Source organism: Ahaetulla prasina, chromosome 1, assembly GCF_028640845.1.
Source record: "Ahaetulla prasina isolate Xishuangbanna chromosome 1, ASM2864084v1, whole genome shotgun sequence".
NCBI classification, from domain to species: domain Eukaryota; kingdom Metazoa; phylum Chordata; class Lepidosauria; order Squamata; family Colubridae; genus Ahaetulla; species Ahaetulla prasina.
This window is the reverse complement of record NC_080539.1, coordinates 278,655,671-278,672,965: the sequence shown is the minus strand read 5'-3', so window position 1 is coordinate 278,672,965 and position 17,295 is coordinate 278,655,671. Positions and strand designations below refer to the sequence as shown.

The 17,295-nt window shown below is 35.7% G+C and overlaps 2 protein-coding genes across 6 annotated transcripts in view; one reads left to right on the top strand and one right to left on the bottom strand.

Moving 5' to 3' along the window:
* The window catches only part of DNAJC24 (DnaJ heat shock protein family (Hsp40) member C24), a 32,954-nt gene extending 20,702 nt beyond the window's left edge, over positions 1-12,252 (top strand). The window contains exons 3-5 of the mRNA XM_058160838.1: positions 1,370-1,508; positions 10,966-11,034; positions 11,942-12,252. Coding sequence (XP_058016821.1) covers positions 1,370-1,508; positions 10,966-11,034; positions 11,942-12,063 — 330 coding nt within the window. The 3' untranslated portion in view covers positions 12,064-12,252. The remainder of the gene's footprint in view (positions 1-1,369; positions 1,509-10,965; positions 11,035-11,941) is intronic.
* The window catches only part of IMMP1L (inner mitochondrial membrane peptidase subunit 1), a 56,680-nt gene continuing 41,504 nt past the window's right edge, over positions 2,120-17,295 (bottom strand). For 3 of the 5 annotated variants that reach the window (XM_058160819.1, XM_058160808.1, XM_058160802.1), the window contains exons 5-6: positions 16,515-16,625; positions 12,260-12,406 (exon numbers count right to left, since the gene is read on the bottom strand). In XM_058160819.1, coding sequence (XP_058016802.1) covers positions 12,338-12,406; positions 16,515-16,625 — 180 coding nt within the window. In that variant the 3' untranslated portion in view covers positions 12,260-12,337. Of the gene's footprint in view, positions 2,142-4,977; positions 5,115-10,440; positions 10,531-10,812; positions 10,857-12,259; positions 12,407-16,514; positions 16,626-17,295 lie in introns of those variants that run through there. The other 2 variants (XR_009152430.1, XR_009152428.1) reach the window with 2 other exon arrangements.

Genomic DNA, 17,295 nt, shown 5'->3' with positions numbered 1-17,295 from the left:
AGATGTAGATTTGTCTTACATTTTGTAAAAATCATTTTTTTTTAAATGTGGCATTTCCATAGCAGTAAGGCTTCTTTAGAATGTGATGCTAGTTTTTTAAAAAAAATATTTGGTATATTATATAAACCTAATATATTCAAATATTTGAGATACTTAATTTAAAATAGGTTTTTTAAGGTAATAGATTGAACATAATAATCTTAAATAGCATGCTATTTGGAAAAGTAGTGTATATGTTAATGGCAAATGAATATTAGAAGTATTACTGCATTTCGTCCTTAATAGATTTGAATATATATAACTACACAATGCTGTATTTGCAATATTATTTGCAAGAATAAAATCATAGTTCTCCACTAATTACCACAATTGAGCGGAAAATTTCTGTTGTTAAGTGCATCTTGCCCATTTAAAATCTTTCTTGTTGTTAAATTAGTAACGTGGTTGTTATGTGAATCTGGCTTCCCCATTAACTTGGCTTGGCAGAAAGTCACAAAAGAGGATCATGTGATCCCGGGACACAGCAATGTCATAAATATGAGCCATTTGCCAAGCATCTGAATTTTGATCACATGACCACAGGGACGCTGCAACATAAGTGCAAAAAATGATCATGTCCTTTTTTTTTTCAGTACTGCTGTAACTTTGAACAGTCACTAAATGAAAGATTGTAAGTCAAGGACTATCTGTATTTTGCATTTATATCCTTTATCTTAGCTGTATTATTGGGTAGAAAAAACATTCATTGAGCCATAGGTTTTAATAATTTGGACTTTTATTCATTGGATTGGTATACATTAAACGTACAGATTATCTGTTCAAAATACTTATATGTCAAACTGTATTTCCATTTAATAGTGTTTTGTTAACTTTTTCAACTCCATACCTCCCCTCCAATACAAGCAACTATTTTAAATGGACAATAAACATAGACAATGTGATGTAATTTGCATTGTTGTCGCATAACAAGGTTGAATGTATCTCTATTACATAATAAGCTTCCAATTCCATCTTGTATTAATTTGTGAATCTTTGTTTCTCTTTGCATTAATCATTCTCCTTAGGTAAATTGTCCATAAGACCAGTGATTCCATCGGCAAATTATCCAGAAAATGCTATCAATGCACATTGTGACATTTGTGCCACTGGTGTATTTGCTGTAGTCTAATTACCCTGGCAGCAGTCTCTTCTGGCCAGCATTGTTCCCTTTGTTTGCGTTTTTTCATGGCACTGTGGCTCTAACCTTTATAGTGTCCAAACACCTCAAAACAGATCTCCTATTTATTATTGATTCTCTTCCCTCCCTCTTCTTTCTTTCTTCCTTCCTTTCTTTTTTTTCCTCTTTTCTCTTTCCTTTTTTGACTGGCAGTATCATCCAGACAAACAGAGCACAGATGTGCCAGCAGGAGAAGCAGAGGCACGCATGCAGAGGTTCATCGAAATTGATCGAGCATGGAAAATTCTAGGAAATGAAGAGAAAAAAAAAGAGTATGACCTGCAGCGGCGTGGTAGGTTCCTGCCGAGGAGTGCTGTAGTAGCAGCAGCAGCTCTCAATGGTCGAAAGTGTGGGAATCGTTTAGTGGTGGTTTCTGAAATACTATTTGCTCAACCAAAACGTTCCATTTGCTTCTATCTTTGCTTTCATATTTCGATGTATTATTTATACTGATTGCCACATCTGCATTAGGCGGTTAAAAACATTAAATTACTTTTGACAAAGCGTTAGGTGGTAGCTGTTCTAAATGTAATGCATGTAGAATTTAGATAATAATGATTTCGTTTAGCCATTCTTCATTTGACAGTATTTAAAGCATTTTCGCTAAATGTTCTTAATTACTGGAGTCACGCCCTTTGCTACATTCCACTGTTACATTTTAAATTAGTTTGAGTAATTTATGTCAAAGGTATCCTGCAGCATATGGTTTTATGAACACTTTGCAATAATTAAACTGTATCCTTTCTATCACCTTTTACAAATCAAGCATTGTCCTAGGATATGGGTTTGTTTTTTTCTCATAAGGCACGAATGATGCCAGCTAGTTTTCAGCAAGCAAGTTATAACCACAATTCATTTAACCAGGCAGTTCCAGCGTACCTTTTTGTATATCTCTTGAAATGTAGCATTGTAAAACAGTGACAGGCTGTTGTGAAAAAGAAAGGGGGAATGTAGGTCAGATCTGTCACACATGGGCTACCATTACATGACGTGATAGGCTGTCTTTCTGCTCTGGCCTCAGGATAGGAGTCCCTCAGCCTTCCATTAGAACCTTCAATAAATGTATATCCCCCCTCCATGTTAATGGGGGGAGTCAATAATAGTGTATTGCCTGTGGGGAAAACACTCAGTTGCACTCTGTAGTAACACACTCCGGTCTAGCATTGACGTGTAGCTACCACCACTTTTTAGTGTGTCTGATAAAAGCTCACTGTCTCTGCAGCATGTTATTGAATTCCCTTCCATTGTACGTTGGCACACCATCAAACCTTTTTCTCTTGCTGTTTTAACTTCCCTGCTGTGAAGGTTGCCACAATTTTATTTGAGAAACAAAGGCTTAGTCAGCGTGGCTGGCAGATACATATAATATACTGTGTAGACAAGCTTATTTTTGTTCATTAATTATTTGAAAATGTGCAATGGACAAAATAATTTTTGATCTAATCGTATGGCTTAAAGCCTAAGTAAAAATTAGGACTTGTTAGGCAAAATAAAAAATAAAAAATGGAGCTCTGCTTTTAAGGAAAAAAAATCCTTTTGTAACAACTGATAGAAATTATTTCATTCAAATGTATTACATGATTACAAATGAAATAAAAACGTAATTAAATATTAATAGCTAGCATTATCCTTTCAGGCAATCTGGAGAATGAAGATTTTATTATTTATTTAGTAAAGCTTTTCTGGTCTTAAATTTTTAAATATTTAAAACTTATCCAAATTTATTTGATTTGGTTGAACATGGCCTCTAATGTGCATTTTTTGTTGTTCTGAGAGGATTGACAGTGTTTATGGAAAGAAGTTATTTAATAATAATTTATATGCTAGCGCTTGTTGTAGTCACAGGAATGGCAACATGTATGCCTAGGACACGTAGCTTTTGTTTTTAGCTAAATTTAATGTATTAACTGTTCCCTTCATTGGGATGTTTCTGCAAGTAGAAGTGATTAAACTATCAGAAAGCTGGTCAACATTATCTTCAAGCTGGGATTCCTGACTTACTGCTTTCTAACTACGCAGAAAATGTGTAGTTAGAAAGTGATTACAGGAACAGAGATTGGCACTGAATATAGAAGAATAACAAGCCAGTAATTCCAATTAGGATATAACACAAAACCAACTATAGAGAGCGGCTTCTTTATTTAAATCTTGCCACAACCACCAGAAACAATTGGAACACAACTCCTAAGCTTGTTGAACCAAGAACAACTAATTGGGCAGCATTTATTAGCACTTTGGTTTATGAATAGACACATTTATGAAGATTTCTGGCATGTGTTAAGTTAGTGAGATTTATTTTTATTTCTTCAATATGTAGCAAAAATGTTAAAAAGCACAGCAATACAGCTATGGTCAATCCAATTGATCAAGAGTACATGCATATTTACGTTGTTTACAATATTGAATATAGGTAGTTCTCAATTTACAACTGGTTGCTTAGCAACTGTTTGAAGTTACAATGAGCCTCCCCCCCCGTACTTCTAAATGGCTGACTTCCCCCAATCACATGATTGCATTTTAAACATTTAGTAACCACTCAGCATTTACAGCCATTTGCAGCATCCCATGGTCCCATGACCACAATTTATGTCATTTTTTTTGTTGGAAACCAGTGTTTACTTCTAAGTACATCTACAGAAGCAGCAAATTAAGCTCCAAGAAAATAGTTATAGGGATTCAACTATTTCTTAAAAACTATTTAATAAAAATATACTGAAAGTCTCAGCAAGAAGTTTCTAACATTTAATTAATAAAGTGTCACAGTAATTTTGTTAGAGCTTGTAATTCTCTAATTTGCTGCTGCTTTAAGTCACAGTTTATATACATTGCCAAATTTTCTCAGATGTGTAACTGACTCTTCTTCATCTTTTGTTAAAATGTTGCTTCATAGATTTGTGAGGCATACATTTAAATCAAATTACTTCTAGATGTTTCTTCAGTAAAATTTAAAAGGCAAAATGTATGATTGTATAGCTTCTATTAGGTTGCTTGCTTGCAGTTTCTATGTATATCTAAAATCTAATTATTTCTGTTCACAAATGATTCACATGGCCCTTTTACTATACTTATGTTTGCTAACCTCTCTTTTCTAAAGTTTTTCACTGATTTTTAAAATATATTTTCATTTCAGTTTCGCCATTGTACTACTGTTCCAACATTTTTACATTAAGACTGTTTTTTCATACACTTCTAAAGATGTATGATGAGCATTTTAATTACAACATGGTTCAGATGAGCATTTTAATTACAACATGGTGTGATTTAAAAGTGACCATTTTGAATGCCCATGAAAACCGCCCATGGGGGCAGGAATGTTATGACTGCCACCACTGGTGAATAAGGGAGCTTTAACTTGGTATTCCTTTTCTTTGTTTTCTTTGGCTTTGGTTTTACTTGTTGGTTTTTGTTTTACATGTTTCTTTTTCTTCTATCTGTTTGTCAGATAGTAAACACTGTTAATTGTTTTAATCAAATTTTATGATGGGAACTGTACACTCCTCAGAAGTTAATTTGTGGCTTAAAACCTTGCAAAATAAATAACAAATATCAATTTCATACTCTGGTTCTTTAAGAACCCTATGGTGAACATAAGCTAAGAGTGGTGGAAAGAGACATGGAAAGATACATGCTCGGCATTACAAAACAAGATAGAAAGATCTGCACAAGGATTAGAGAACAAACAAAAATATATGATATCATCAAGAGAGTAAAAGAATGGAAATGGGCTGGTCACCAAACAAGAAGAACTGATGGCAGGCATAGAATGGATTCCACTTGATAATAAGCATCCATAAAAGACCCAAGATGGATCGATGACATCAGCAAGTATTGTGGGGCCAATTGGGAAAAGAAAGCTCAAGACCGTATTGGTTGGAAACATGGGGAAGAGGCCTTCATCCTGCAGTGGATAGACAGTGACAAAAATGATGATGGTGGTGGTGAATATAATCTAGACCAAGAAATTCATTTTTCATCTGTCATTAAGACTTACAATTTATCTCCTGTCACCCCTTTGCTTGTGTTCTATAGGCTAATTTGGATACATGGATATGTCCTTCATTTTTTTAAGAATCTCAGTATCCTTCTGTAGCTGAATTTTACTGTTCCTGACATTCAGTGTCTTGGGTTCTTGCTTCAAATATATTTATTGTCTGTTTGCCATTGTTTCATTAAGGACTGCAATAAACACTGATCCTCTAGTTATTTTGAAGCACAAAGTCACATTCTAATGCTGACTGATGTTTATGGGAATTGAAATTAGATTAGATGCATTTAGTGTACTTTGTCTGTTTATTTTCCTAAACTTTATACATCTTTTTGTTCTAATAAAAATATCTGAAAGCCATCTTCTTAAACCTTCCATGATTACCCTTATTAACTATACCGATCTCCTGTTATATCTTCTCCATCTTAGATTCAAGCCAAGTTTCTGTAATACTAACTTTGAATAATAATCAGATTTTCTTGAGATACTTTATCCTCTTTATTTACCTTTTCACCTTCTTCTTCAATATCTTAAATACTGGGAAGCTTGGTCTTTTATAGTCATATGTGATTGTGTTGGTACTATGTAGCATAGTAAAGCATGATGACATCTTTTTAATAAAGTGAATCAGGGTAGTAGCATTTACACTACAATTCAAAAATAGTAGGAATTATTTTGGATTATATCTAGGATAATCTCACTATTTGATATCATATCTCATTTTTCTAAGTCGTGTTCATTTAAAATGCAGAAATCATAAGGACGTATTTCATTCTCTTCTGTGGGAGAGTTTAACGTAGTGTCTCTTCTGTGCATGACACTCTTAATTTGATTATTGATCTGAAGATTCATCACAGAATTATTGAGATGGGGGATGGATGATGATATGCTCAGATTCAAAATTTATTTTGTAGTCTACCTTTGATACCTGGGGTGCTTTTGTGAAAGAATATGTACCAGTAAAAAGTTTATTGTATTTTCTTCAGTATTTGACATACAGAATAGTTCCATTTACAATATTCTCTTATCTTTCCCCACAGACCACATGCAATCCTAGTAAAGCTTTACTGAACTTTGCTTCTAATAGTGATTTAGTGTTTATTTATAAAATTATGACTGCATTATTTTTCATCCATAGGAGAGTTCTCAGAGAAATTATAGTTTAGAAGTTAAAGAAAAATTATACAGTAGATTAGAAGTAGGAAGAGGCAGAGCATAATCGTTATATTTAAAATTATATAATAACCAATAACCAATATAATAACCAGAACTATATTTTAATGCTTTCAAAAAAAACTAATAAAAGATTCTGTCTTATTTCTGTTGGAGGAAAACATCTCAGCTATTAGGATAACAATATCCTAATAGCTAAATTCCTTCAAAGGAAATCTTAAATTTACGGCAATTTCATATGGAAGGAGGCAGTCTTCTAGGTATTTCATTTAGGTTTTATTGTCAAGAAATACCACTTATTATCTAACCTAAAAATAGTTATCAACATCTGTTTCATTCATCTTCTAAGAAATTCTGTCAAATGTGTGTAACAAAGTAAGATTGTGAATAAAATATTCAGAAAGTGTTCTAACATATTGCTAGAACATGCTCATTTTTCTGGGGCCCAAAATATAACAGTTCTTCTGGGTTATACAGTTTTATTTTGAGATGATAGATTTGACTGAAAACGACAATCTCTGTAACCAAAACATTTTATAACTACAATATAGTTACAAAGATGCACACTTAAACCAGAGGTTTAGCCTCATTTACTCGGAATTTGTAACCCATGCTGGTCTTCTAATTTACCTTAACCTTAACCCATGTCCCTTAATTCCAATGATGGTATTGTTTCCTTATTATGTATTCTTATTCTACACTCTTGGGGTGATGCAGTGATACAGCGGTTAAGACATTGGGCTTGTCTGCTAGAAAGCTGACAACCTGGGTTCATGACCTGAGTGCTGCGCAACAGGGTGAGCTCCCATTATTCACCCCAGCTCCTGCCAACCTAGCAGTTCGAAAGCATGCAAATGCAAGTAGATAAATAGGTACCACTTTTTCATATTTTCATGCTGGCCACATATGACGGAAACATTTCTTAGACAACGCAGGCTCTCCTGGCTGATAATCGGAAATAGCATTTCCCCCCTTGAGTCAGTCATGGGGCAAACCTTTAAACCTTATTGTATATTCTTATTGTATAATCTACACTATATTCCATAGAATGCAGTGGGTTTCCTATTCTGTTCTGTTTTTGTATTGTTTTGTTTTGTTTTTGCCCTTCTTAGCCAACTTCAGTTTCTCTGTTACTTGTGTGCCAGGAGAAAGAATGTGCAGTTTGATATCGCAAATCTGTCAGCTTGGACATTGGAGATTCTGACAGTTCCCTTCCCCCTGCTGCTACTGTTATCCTAGCCTTGCTTTTACGTCCTTGGAGTTCCTAAAGTTGCCAGCACGATGGATGATAGCGGCTAGTGTCTTGGGCTTCAAATCTGAATACTAGTACTTTGGACTGCTTTGTAAGCTCTCTGGTGTGTTCTGACAATTCACTGTGCTCTTCTGAAAGACAACGCAGGCCGTCTCCAACTGCCTGCAATCTGGGCCTCTTTTGATTCTGAGCACACTGGGCTGCTCTCTCCTTTGTTAATGTTCTGGATTGTTTGATGGGCTTTACCAATATATTCTGAGTGGTCCACTACTATCTACATTCCTTGCCATGAATACCACCTTATTTCAGTTACCTGTGTAACTTCTGATGTGACCTCATTTAGTATTTGTCCTTTTTCCTTAATGCTTCCCAATTACCATTATGAATTCTCTTAACACCTAAGCCTTTTTCAAAGGGCCAGCTTGTAATACCTTCAAGGGTAGGGCTTGTAAAGGTAGAAGATGCAGAATGCATGCATTTATGCTGTTATCACATATTAGAAACAGAACATAGTTTGCAGCCGTATCTCATTTCCACTCTCGTCTTTTTTTTTAATGCTTTATTTCCTGCTATCGGGAAGGAAAAACTTAGGAGTAAAGCCTAAAGAATAGACTTTCTAGCAGTAAACTTTGCTCTAAATGAATATGGACGGAACATTTTTAAAAGTATAACGTTTGAAAAGTTATATATCACATTAAATAACTAATATAATTATTATAAAGAATTTATATCATTATAAAGAACAAAATGATTTGAAGAAAAGAAAATACTTGCTTCAACAAGCTCCAGTAAAGACCTAAATTATAATATTTCTTCTTGAACTATTACTAAGGTAGATTAGTCAATAACTAAAAGATAATGGTTCATTTTCATTTCTCTGTCTTTCAGTAGCAGCAAAATTTTAGATGTAAATGGGTTAACTTTGTTTTAATTGTATCTGTTTAATTTATTGAAGGTGTGCAGAATTGGTTAGGTCATAGAGGTTTTATTGATCCAGTAATTATCTCTAACTTGTCTGATTTGTTTTAATTGCCTTCATTAAGATTAATTTAGATGGACCTTTTTCCCTGGGGATCTGTAGTGTAGATTTCAGGTAAAATTAGAATCACAATTTAAGGTTGCAAAAAGGAAGAAGAGACCATAGCCCAACTTGATACTGGTTAATCGGCCGCTAATTAATGAATTGCGTGGGGGAGAAATCATGCTTTAATATTAAAGTGCTAATTAGAATTTTTTTCCCTAATATATGAGGGCAGTTAAAATAAGTGTTTAATTTCACTACCAATACATTATTCATAGTTAACTATTGTGGTAGCAGATTGGATACGCCAAAATGGAGAACATCAGTATAACATTTGTTCTAGAATATTTTTTTCATATTCAGTCAGGAGAATGTTCTAACTCAATTTCTTCCTTATATTGATGTGGATTCTAAATTCAGTGTAGTCCCTTTCCATATATTTATCTCTAAACTTTTAAAATATAACCATTTGATAGTCTATGAATATATCTTGTACCTTTAATATATCTATACTTAAATATTCATTAAACTTTGTAATTTATTAATATTATTCAGCATAGCTTACTGAATAATTGTTATTATTTAATTTGAAAAAGCAAGGAATCCCAATAGTTAAATTAAGATTTCACTTTAAAAATGTGAAATTGTAATTATGTATGCAAAGCAGTGAATGATAAAGTTTTATCTTCTATGGAGACTACTCTATTATCCTGTCAGAAAACCATTATTACACTGTAAATCTCAAATAATTTGTTAATAGATTTGCCAGTGTTAATGATACTATGAGTTAATTATCTAGCTACCATCCTATTTTTCACTTTGCATTTGTATCATGTTATATAGTGCTTTGTGTGCTGTTAATCTTAATTGTGATTATTTTATCTTATAAATACCACATACTATTATTGCATTAACCTGTTTTTTTATTATATGTGTCCAAATTCCATCATAAGATATATCTTTCTCTTTGTATGTATGTATATACGCACACATACACCTCTAAAACACATTTGTATCTATTAACACATACTGTCCTTTCTGAAGCATAAGAAACATTTTGTATAAATATGAAAGATAAACTATAATACTCTCTGTAGATATTTTTGAAATCTTTATTGCCCTGGAAAGAACATATTGCAGTTTAAACCTATATTGGATCTGACCAATCATTTCCACAAAGTTGTATGTTTTTTTCTTGAAGTGTAGTAGGAAATATAGAGAGAACTAATATCAGATCTTAACTTCAACCAGAAGATCTCACATTGGATTACTTGCAGAGCAGGACCTCCGGAAGCCATCAAAGCTTCTCAAATGCAAACTTCCCAGGTTCATGTCAAACACAGGATTCAGGTGGGCACATTTCCAAGATGGGACACCCCACCACCACCCCACCCACCCCCGCCATTCAAGTGTGAGAAGAAAAGAAACTTTTGTTTTTCAGCAAAACAAATGTTGATTCATTGTATGGTATTTACTTGACTTAGCTGAGGTTCTACATTTTTAGTGGATTGTTGATCCCCCTCACTCACCCACCCACCCAGTTTAAGTATTCTTGAGAGAAAGAGTCTTCTCAGTTTGGATATGAAGGCTTAACACAATTTGCACCACCAGTGTTTAGATGTGCAGTCAAAGAGATGCTGAGCTGGCAACCAGAAAAAGATTTGTGGAGGCACATACATCCTCCTTAATAAACTAATAAAACTTAATAAACTCCTAAAAAATAAACATTTGATGAGAAATGACAAATATTAAACAAGACAATTTAATGAAAACTCTGTCTTTTTTAGACTTACCGGCATATAGTGGTTGAAAACATCTGACATGTTTATAATGTTGTGTCTCAGAAGAAATGTTTTTCATCAACTTTTTATTTTATGTAATATCTAGAAAAAATATATTGTTCATTAGTATTGTTCTTCCTGATGATAGCTAGAAGCAGCATACAAATGCTGAAGTGTGCTAATATGCTTCAGGAAAAAAATAATTGAATGGGGAATGTTGGGATTTAGTGTTATGTATCAAAAGCATGAGCAGTTCTTGGAGAAATGATTTAGAACTAAATTTGTCAGAGCTGCATACACTTCCTGGAACCATGTTCTCATCCATTCTTAACCACAGAGGCTCACTTCTGTGAAAGAGCCAGTCTTTTTCTCAGTCCAACCTACCTTACAGAGCAGTTGTCGTGGAGAGAAGACATTGTGATTTCCTTCTTGAGCCCATGAATATAAAACAGAAAACAAATCAGTATGTTGTTGTGAGCTTACAGACTTTATCTTACACAATGCTGCTGAAAATGATGTGTTTTTGTTTTCTCATAGAATATGAGTTAGAACAAGGATGTCCAGTGGATACTCAGGTTTCACTTGAAGATATGACCTGGAATCACAGTAAGCAATGTGAAACCACCTGATTTGTAAACTGAAATATTAATGTATAAATGAGCACTGCTAGAATAGCAAGCAAGAAGCTGGTTGGAGAGGTAACAGCTGTTTGTTTACACCCCAGAAACTTGTATTCAGAATCTTGTGACCCCTGAAACTGATGATTCTGTTTAGAAATGAAGTCAATCAGAAGGTGTTAGAAATAACATTCATTGTGTTGTCTAGCTTTCTTTTAAAAGCATCCATACCAAAAACTATTATCTCATCCTGTCGTCGCAAGTTCCATCAGTTAAATGTATGTGTGGTATGAAATACTTTTAAGTAATTTAGATTTACTGTTTGTAAAAAGAAACAGTTCTTGGTAATTACATCACTACCCTTCATTATTCTTTTCTAATCATAACAAACTGGTGCATTTTGATTGCTCTTTTTTACTGTCCCAGCTTTGATACTGTTTCGGTATAGAGCAAATTGCTTTGTGTAATAATTTATTGTGTGTATGGTTATTTAACTGACTTGATATGTTGATAGTTAGAAAGTCTTTCAATTAGTAGCACAAAATGCTTTTTGTAAATATATCCAAGTGATTGAAAATATACTTGTGGATTACATTACAGAACAGGTAGTTTACCATGTTTTTTCCCTCTCACTATTAGGCTTTCTAGAATAGCAAAAAGCTGTATCACAAAAGGCATTTAAAAACTTGTCTCTCAACCACAGTTGAAAATATGTTTTCTCTTGTGGGTATTACCTGACTTCATTCCATATGGGAATATAAAATTATGCCATAGGTTCCTTTCTTATGCAAATTGTTCATTATTCTACCTTAAATATTTAATTCAGGTTCTGTTCAATATAAGCATTTCAGTGATATATGAGGAATCATTGAAACTGATTTATTTTGTTTCAACAGGTGATCACTGTTATTCTTTCACGTGCCGATGTGGTGGAAAATACATTGTTTCCAAAAATGAAGTTGAAGATGTTTCATTAGTAAACTGTGATACATGTTCATTAGTTATAGAAATTATTTGATGTGCCATCCAGGAAATACATCAATACGGCTGGTACTGTAAATAGCTGAAATAGTAAAGAATAGCTCAATCTGAAATTGTTTAATTCTTGCATTCCAAATGGTTGAATGTGTATGAAAATTCTCAGAAGAAAAGGTATGTGATGATAATTTTTAGGCTCTCTGTTTCATTAAAATTAAACTACAAATAATCCTGAATCATGATACGTCATTTATTGAATATAAAAATATAAATCACATTTGAAAGGTTAAAAAAAAGATGACAATATAAATCAATTAGCGTTTACAAATCCTGTGACTGTTGGGACTTGAACGCAGAAACCCAAAATCCGTCAAAGGCCAAAGCTGCGAAATAAAACAAACAATTACTTAACACGTTGGGCATCAGTCATCCTTTAGCTTTTCTCTATTTCAGCTGAAGTGTTAATGCAGTGAACTGAACATTTTAAACAGGCTAGTAGCACAGGTAAGACTTACCATATTTTCTGGACTATAAGATGCACTCCTCCCCCCCCCCCCAAAAAGGTGGGTGGAAATGTCTATGCATCTTATAGAATGAATATTGCAGCAGGGAGAGGGGGTTGGTGTGGCACTGATCAGCTATTTTAAGTCAGGGATCGGCAACCCGCGGCTCCAGAGCCACAAGTGGCTCTTTGGGCCCTCTGCCGCAGGTCCCTGTCCCATCATTGGTTAGCCCTGCCCCTCATTTCTTTTTTGGACTGTAGCCCGAAGCAGCAGGAAGCGAAGGCTGCCTTACGTGCAAATGTGGCATGAAGGGCAGCTTCGCTCCTGCACTTTCCTCCTCCCCCTCCTCTCATTACCCCCTGGCCGCTGTGGCTAAGCCAGGAGTGTGTGCATGCACAGGGAGACCCTCCTCAAGCAAGCGCCAAAGCTCAGGAAAGGCGCAGGCAGGGCAGGCAGCGGCTCGCTTAAGGAGAGTCTCCCCATGTGTGCACATGCTCCTGGCTCAGCCACAGCCAGCCCGGGCATCCTGAGAGGAGGATGGGAAAGAGGGTCACCGGAGAGTGCAGGAGCGAAGCTGCCATGTACCTGCCTTCGTGGCACATTTGCACATAAGGAGCCTTCGCTTCCTGCCACTTCGGGCTGGAGTCCAAAAAAGAAATGAGTGGCGCAGCCAACCAGTGATGGGACAGGACTGGAAACTGCTCACTTTGAAATGGCAATAGAAATCCCCAAGGTAATTACTATTTATGTTGTATAAGAGAGAGAGTAACATATTGCTTTGCCAATTCACATGACTTCCTAATATTCATCTATTACACATCCACATGAACTTTTCAATTGCCTCAACAGAGTTAAAGTTACTCCCTCAGGAAAAGACACATGCGTGTTCTCTCTCTCTCGCCCTCTGTGCTTGGCCGAAGAGCTGCCAGGGGTGGGCGATGACACGGCAAGGCGACAGCCGGAGCGTTAGTCGAGGAGAGAAGTTGCATCCTGTTAAGACCTTCCTTAAGCGAGCGGCTGCCCATCCAGCGTGCGCCTTTGCCACACTTTGTTCCCGGCCAGGGAGTTACTAGAGGAGGGGGCAAGAAGAAGACGGTTGCCTGAGGGGAGGGGGGGAGACACACACACACACACACACACACACACACACACACACACAGAGTGATACACTGAGAGGGGGTGAGAGAGAGACATAGAGAGCCGCATACAGAGGAGGTGAGAGGGAGAGAGATACAGAGGGAGAGAGTCAGGGAGGGGAGAGAGGGGATAGGGAGAGGAGGAGAAAGACACAGAGAATGGTTTTGTGGCTGGGTAGGCGTGACTAGGGGGACATGTGACTGGGTGGGAATGAGTGATATTGAGTTGGCCATGGCCACCCAGGTTTTGCGGCTCCCGCTGTGGTTTTTTTTCTGTAGGAAAAGGGTCCAAGTGGCTCTTTGAGTGTTTAAGGTTTCCGACCCCTGTTTTAGGTGGCTGGGATCACCACTGCCTATCGTCGCCGCCATCCGTTCGCACTAATCTCTGGCAAACGGGCCACAGAGACAGGTTTTTTTCTTGGTTTCCGCCTCTAAAGTTAATGTACGTCTTACGGTCCGGAGCATCTTATAATCTAAAAAATACAGTACATATGCTCTTCACTTAAACTACAGTGTTGGGAGAATTTCTATAATGAAACATGTTTATTTAATAAGTAAAATATTTGAAATTATCTGGAATGAATTCTTGTTCCAATCTCTCCCTACTGCTTCTTTGGATACACATCATGGTAAAAATACATACTCAATGGTTATTGATCAAGATTTCAGGTGATATATTAAGATTGTCTAGAAAATTAGAACGTTTATATTGGTTTAATTTTCTCACATTTTTTTCTGTTAAGGCTAAATATTTTAATTGTTTAAGAGGGGTCCCCAACCCCTAGTCCGTGGACCAGCATAGGGCATGCCAGAAATCGGGCCATGCAAAGAAGCGAAGCCCCATCTACAGGATGAAGACAGCATGCATCACCACTTCTTTCCACAGAACTGGTCCCTGATCCCCAAAAGCTTGAGGGCCACTGGTTTAAGATAATGTGTATATATGACCAATTCTCATGACTATTATGGAGGATTTGTTTTCTTTCTGCATACATAAAAAATCATTGGTACTCTTTAGGCAAACACTCACCTAAACAAAATAGGTGAATTATGAATAAATATTATGAGATATAAGAGTTAACCAGCAAACTACAATTGCATAAGAAACAATACAGATGAAATGCACCCAGGTTGAGGCAGGAAGCTGAAATAATTTTTAAAAATATCTCATTAAAGTCTTCGGTTTATGGGAGAATGGCATATTTTTATAAAATGATCCATCACACTAAAAGCATGTTACGCCTAATATTGAGGAAGAGAAGGGTGGCTTCTTTAAGGAAAAACCTTACACTACAGCCATTTATGTTATTTGACACTGTGAACATGTAAATATTGATCTGGAAGATTTTATACTTCGATTTCTGAAAAGCTTTTAGCAAATCCCTCACTGAGGATTTCTGAATCAACTAAGCAAACAAGGAATTAGAGTTCAGATACTCTTAGGAATCAATAACTGGTTAAAGAAAAGCAATAATCAGCATAGGAATAACTGAAGAGAAGAAAAGCAGTGGAGCCGCTGAAGGTTTGGAATGGGTGGTATTTTAGTACCTGTTGGAGAACTGAAAAAGCCTTTCAGGTGTGCATAAGACAGGCACTAATTTTCTACATATCACATCATATGGACATTACCTTACCGATGACCCCCACCCTGTTAAAGACCTTGGAGTTTTCGTATCAAATGATCTAAGTGCCAAAGCCCACTGCAACTACATCGCAAAAAAGGCTCTAAGAGTTGTAAACCTAATCTTGCGTAGCTTCTTTACTACTAACCAGAGCATATAAAACATTTGCTAGGCCAATCCTTGAATATAGCTCGCCTGTCTGGAACCCACACCACATTTCTGACATCAATACAATTGAATGTGAAATATTTCACAAGAAGAGTTCTCCACTCCTGAAAACAACAAAATACCTTATCCCACCAGACTTGATATCCTAGGTTTAGAAAACTTAGAACTCCGTCGCCTTCGACAAGACCTAAGTTTAACTCATAGAATCATCTATTGTAATGTCCTTCCTGTTAAAGACTATTTCAGCTTCAATTACAATAATACAAGAGCAACCAATAGATTTAAACTTAATGTTAACCGCTTCAATCTAGATTGCAGAAAATATGACTTCTGTAACAGAGTTATCAGTGCTTGGAACACATTACCTGACTCTGTGGTCTCTTCTCATAATCCCAAAAGCTTTAATCAAAAACTTTCTACTATTGACCTCATCCCATTCCTAAAAGGACTATAAGGGGCGTGCATAAGAGCACAAACGTGCCTATCGTTCCTGTCCTATTGTTTTTTTATTCTTATACATATATGCTTATACTTCCTCATATTTCCTCATATATATGTTTATATACTATATAACCATTTTGTGTGGTGCTTATGTATATTGTTGTGACAAAAATAAAATAAAAAAATAAATATGCTGCTACCAAGGAAGACATTGTAATATTTGGAAAGCAGGAAGGGAAGTCCCCTTGTGTGAATTGTTGGGTCCAAAATAGTATATTTACTATCATTATAATTGCTGCAAAATAAAAAAAAAATGACGGTTCAACGTGGTGGTATTTTTAGACGTGAAAAGAGAAAATCAAACAAATTGTTGAGAGAAGGAGAGAGATTGTGTGTGTATGTGCGTGCATGCACACACATATTTTTATGTAGGTAGATACTTAACTAATACTTCGCAAAGGTTTAAACACAATCTTGTTTAAGAAGATCATGTTCTTTGTAACATTTTAACACCCTGGTCCCTGTGCTTCACTAGCTAATGAACATGTCTCATTGTCATAGCTTAAGCCCAAAGACTATAACAACTGTTAAATTAACACATTTTAGATTGCAGGAATATACCTTAAAGCAAATTCGTCCTCTTATCAATCCATATGGAACAGGACCATAACACCTGGAATCTGTAGAATTCCTGAGATTATCACCTTCTAACCAAACATGTCCTTTAGGTACCTGAGAAATATTAAAATTAAAGAACAAATATGTAGGTGAAAAGCAGTGCAATTAATACAGCCTAGTTTCATATGTTATACAATTGCAGCAAATGAATAATTTTACACTTTTAGATTCGTGGGAGAAAATCCAACAAATACTCTGTCATAGGCTCCCCAAAACACTGCAACACAGATAAAAATCTCCAAATGGAGATGTTAGGTTGGACCGGTATGACATTCATTTATTTAATAGACTTTAAAAGAGTTAATTTAGGATGTTGACTGAAAATCTTGCTCTACTGTCACAGTAATAGCATAAGCAGGGCAGCCACACACTCATCAACATCCTGAGGCCAGCACTAAGGCTAGACCAGTTAGTAAGCTTCTGATGAACTAAATGGTAATTGATTGTGACATCAATTACGAATAATCTCATCATTTTATCAGAAAGGACTTGTCAAAGTTCTAATTAATATCACAGTTCATTCTATGTGCAGGCAGGATTCAACAACACATAATATTGTATTAATGACCATCACAAACCAGCAAGTCCCTCCTTATAATTTAAAAATTAATAATGGTGACCTTACAATGTGACAGAAGCCTTTTAATATGGACCGCATATGAACAACATGCTAGGGATTCAGACATAAAGAAATTGCTTTATATCAATCATAGTACAACAGCTA